The following is a 4,192-nucleotide window of genomic DNA, read 5'->3' on the forward strand; positions in this document are numbered from 1 at the left end:
CTTAATGGAATGATTGATTGAAAATCACTTGCTCTAGCTGACCAAATGATCTTTCAGTTTCACTTGCATGTATGTAAAGTGGATGCAAATTCTTAATGAGTAAAATGTCCCTGCATGCTTGCAAAAAGCAGACTGATTCTAGGCAGATGATTTCTCTGTTGCTTTCATGTAAGGAACTCATACAGAAAGGCAGCGTTAATAGTGCAAAGACCTTAAGCCACTCTTCTTCCCACCTCCTTCCAGGCTGCCGAGGCAGGCACTCAGCCTGGTTCTACATGGCGCTGGTCCTGGGAATCCTTGTGCTCGTCCTGCTAAGTGTCATAGCCATACTAGCCAAGCAATGTGAGTAGATCCTTCATCTCTTCGTTGCAGACATGGTGGAACCTCACAGGCAGGGTCATGCCAAAAGAGAAATTCCCTTAGTGTTGCATGAAAAGTGTCAAGTTATACAGAAATACAGGAAAATAAAAGTGGCTTTCCATTTGCTACCTGTCATTTAACATATATAGTGCAGGTGAGGGGTAGTTGCTGCAGTCTACCTTGTCATCAGTGATGCTGAAAAGCTGTAGAAGGTTTCAAATCACTATGACAATCAAAACATTTGCACTTCCTGACTTAGAAGTTAAAAGTTGCATCCATGATGCTACTTTGAGACCATTTTGCTTGATTTCTTTGTAGGTTTGAACAAGTAAAATAAAAATCAGACTTCAGATCATTTCATTTAATCAGACTTCCCTGGTACTAGTAATACCATAATCCATAGCATGCTCCAGTTGTACAAGAACTGTTCCAGAGGAGATACTCATCTCCTAAGAGAAAACAGTCTTGAAAAACTTCAGAAAAAACATTCCTCCCAACTATCCCTAAAATCTCAAAAAATATTGTGTATTCTTTATGTAATGACAAACTTATTTTCTTTTTCTATACTGTCCATATTATTCAGCAGCTACACCCTTTGCCAGGATATGGCAGTATACGCAGTATGCACACACTGAGTATGCTCATAACTGAGCGTGTTACCCCCCAGTGTATATGCACATACACATACGCTTACATTCACAGTATAAGACTAAATTTCCTTGACCCTGTTGTTAACCATAAGCTCTTTTTTTGTTCAAGTTTTGAAGTGCAGAGCAGGAAAATCAGAAAGTTTGTCCCATATTGGTCTAAATAGCACTGGCAATCCCACCTCTTCAGAGATGACTGTCTCGACAGCGCTCTTGAAATGGCTCATGGAGGAACTGTGTGAAGATGGACAGGGTGAGGAAACTTAGTCCTTTCCCAGCACAGAAGATGTGCTAGGTGTACAATTCTGTTGTCTCTGTTCCTATTTCTCTGACACTCTGCAGTTTTTGGTGACTCACTTGTTCTACCCAGGGAGCATGGTGTTCCTGCACAGCAGTGATGACAGGCTCTAAACTAACAGTTTATGACAATAGTTTTGCTCCTCTTGCTATAAATAGTTTCTGGCACTTTCTTTACATTTATTTCTGCCAGGAGCTTCTATCAGACATGCCATATCTTGTAGATCCTTCCATTGTTCTGGAGAACACTTTCCAGACAATAATTGTTTGCAGTAAGTGGGAGGTAATTTCCTATCCTTTTGCAAGGATCAGGCAGGGGAAGAATTTGTGGTCTTTTTATTGTGGATCTATTATTTACTGTCAAGTGCTAATGCTTTTCTAAGGACTGATTGTAATTGTGTTGCTTGTAAACATTAAAGGAAATATGGGGGATGTTCCTTCCAAATGCTGTGTGTGAAAAGGGAAGTAGACCTGGGAAGAGCAGTGTTCCCCTTCTGTAACACAGTTCCTTCTCCTGCTCCACGGACACAGTTTGGATAAGCACCTGTGCTTTTTGGTCACGTGTCAAATCCACACACTCCACGTCACATCACATCACACTGTATCTCCTCACAAAGGTTGCACGTGGGAGGATGAAAAGTGTCTTCTCAGCCTTCTATGTCCTTCCTGCTAGCGCTCTCCACCGGGTAGGTGCCCAGGAAGGTGGAGTGCCCAATGATGTGTAGTGGGAATGCAGAAGTGTGTAGCACCACGGCAAAGGAGTGGGACTTTGAGCAGATGAGTGGCACTGGAGCCTTCAAACCTCTCTCCACACCCAGTGAACACAGGTTTGGGAGTGGGGACCAGCTGCTTTCGCACCAGCCAGGCTCATGAACATAAAATGCTACAAGGCAACTGGCACAAGTTACTGTATGAGCTAACTGTTCCATTTCTCCACTCACAGGAAGAACATGCGAGCTGTGTCCTCCTGGGTGGCAATTGCACAGGGGCAGATGTTACTACTTCTCTGAGGAGGCTGTAACCTGGGATGACAGCCAGAAAAACTGTCTGGCCAGGAAATCCCAGCTTCTTGTTATTGAAGATGAAATTGAGATGGTGAGTCTTGCAGCAGCCCTAAAAATGTGCAATGGGTATCTACCTTAGCCAAACATTTCACAAAGTGAACATAGCCCAGATGTCAGGTGTACATGCAGGCAAGTAAGAGCCCCACAAAGTGCAAAGCATCTGACTCTCCACAGACAGAAGCTTGTTTTGAGAGTGTCAAGAGAGTAGAGCTAAAGAGGAGAGGCACAAGATACGCAAGTGTAGAAACCACAGCACTTTTGACCAGGAGGAGGAAATGCTAGGGAATTCCCGCCCATTTCCATTACTTGACTCTGGGAAGAGAGGTCTGATTCAACCACTAAATGGAAATTCGAACAGGCAGACCTCTTTCTCATTTTTCTTTGAGAAAAGTCACTGAGTGGCTCTTCTGAGAAACTCAGAATTCCATGAGCAACAGGTCTTTTACCTTAAAGACCAGACTTTGCAACCTGGCTTATCAGGGTGAGGAGCATCACTGAGGGTTTTTTTGAAGCTAGTTAACTTGAGTGTCAACTGGAATCAAAACTGTGGCTGGTGACGTGTATGGGCTGTTGTGATGGGCTGCTTTGCCACAGCTGGATCCCTGCCCTTGCTCTCCATGTAAGGGGCTACATGAAAAACTCTGCATGAGACAGAACAGTGACTTCAGCACAGCGGAAACGCTCTGCTGTTGGGTAACATGCTTCTACTTGTTCCACAGGAATTTATAGACAATAAAGAGAAAGATACCAAATATATCTGGATTGGGTTGAAGATTCCAGAAATAAACAAACAGCAGAGTTCAACCGAAGATCCTAAAGAAAACAGGTAATGATTTGTGTGTGTGTGCACTGTCTTTGGCAATAGCAAAGGTATAGTACTTTGCATGGAAATAAAACTCTGAATCCAAGCTAATTCCCAAAGCACAGATCTAGTTCTCCAGCCTCAGGCACCGACTCAGGGTCTATTTCACAGCCAGTTCCAGGTTGACTGGTTCCTGCTGGGCACCTTTGGAAACAGATCTGTTTTCTGCCTACAAGACCAACCACAGTCACACTTCATGTATGTATGAATGTAAATGGACATTAACACACACTTCTCCCACTGAAATCACTGTGAACAGACTCACTGACTTTACAGACTATTTATTGACCACCTCTGTTGAAAGTGATGCCTGTCACATAGGATGGGTGCTAGGATCTGTGCAGCAGATCTCTTACCATTACAGTTCATCATCATGGCTGCATGTGGAGCCTTTCCCTGTCCTTCTTACACTAATATTCCTGAGCATACATCCCTCAGCAGCCTGCAGTCATCTCTGCTGTAGGTGCTCATCTCATTTATGCATGGCTGCTGTGGAACTGTACTTCAGTGGGTTATAGACTGGGTGCCATGCAAACCCTCACTCAGGATATTATCAATATTTTTATTCAGTACTGAATTTAAAGCTGACAACTCATTGCATTTCTTTTGTTCTCTCACCAGGAAAGCTATAAACAGAATTGAGACTGACAAGAACTGTGCTGTCTACAGAAGAAAAAACATGATCCAAGTAGATAACTGCCAGACTTTAAAGAAGTGGATCTGTAAGAAGAATGCAACTTTGTTGGTGCTTTGAGCCAAATCATAGAATAGTTAATGTTGGAAAGGACCTTAAGCTCATCTAGTTCCAACACCCAATCATCAGACAACAGGCAGAGCTTTTTTTTCAGAAGACCCATTTTACTGATAAAATAACATATGATATAAATAATTTTAAGAGACTTGCACAGAAATTTGCAATTTTCTGTTCTGTGCTCCCTAAGACTTTGTTTGGATGCAAACAG

The 4,192-nt window shown here is 42.8% G+C and overlaps 1 protein-coding gene across 1 annotated transcript; it reads left to right on the plus strand.

Annotated features, from left to right (window-relative positions):
• Positions 1–275: 275 nt before the first annotated feature.
• On the plus strand, positions 276–3,984 carry LOC104411898 (killer cell lectin-like receptor subfamily F member 1). Its single transcript, XM_010022445.1, has 5 exons — positions 276–342; positions 1,120–1,260; positions 2,248–2,399; positions 3,088–3,194; positions 3,852–3,984. The coding sequence occupies exons 1-5, from the start codon at positions 276–278 to the stop codon at positions 3,982–3,984; spliced, it is 600 nt and encodes a 199-aa protein (XP_010020747.1).
• The last annotated feature ends 208 nt before the right edge of the window (positions 3,985–4,192 follow it).

The sequence above is a fragment of the Nestor notabilis genome, unplaced genomic scaffold (genome assembly GCF_000696875.1).
Source record: "Nestor notabilis isolate BGI_N333 unplaced genomic scaffold, ASM69687v1 scaffold25439, whole genome shotgun sequence".
NCBI classification, from domain to species: Eukaryota; Metazoa; Chordata; class Aves; order Psittaciformes; family Psittacidae; genus Nestor; species Nestor notabilis.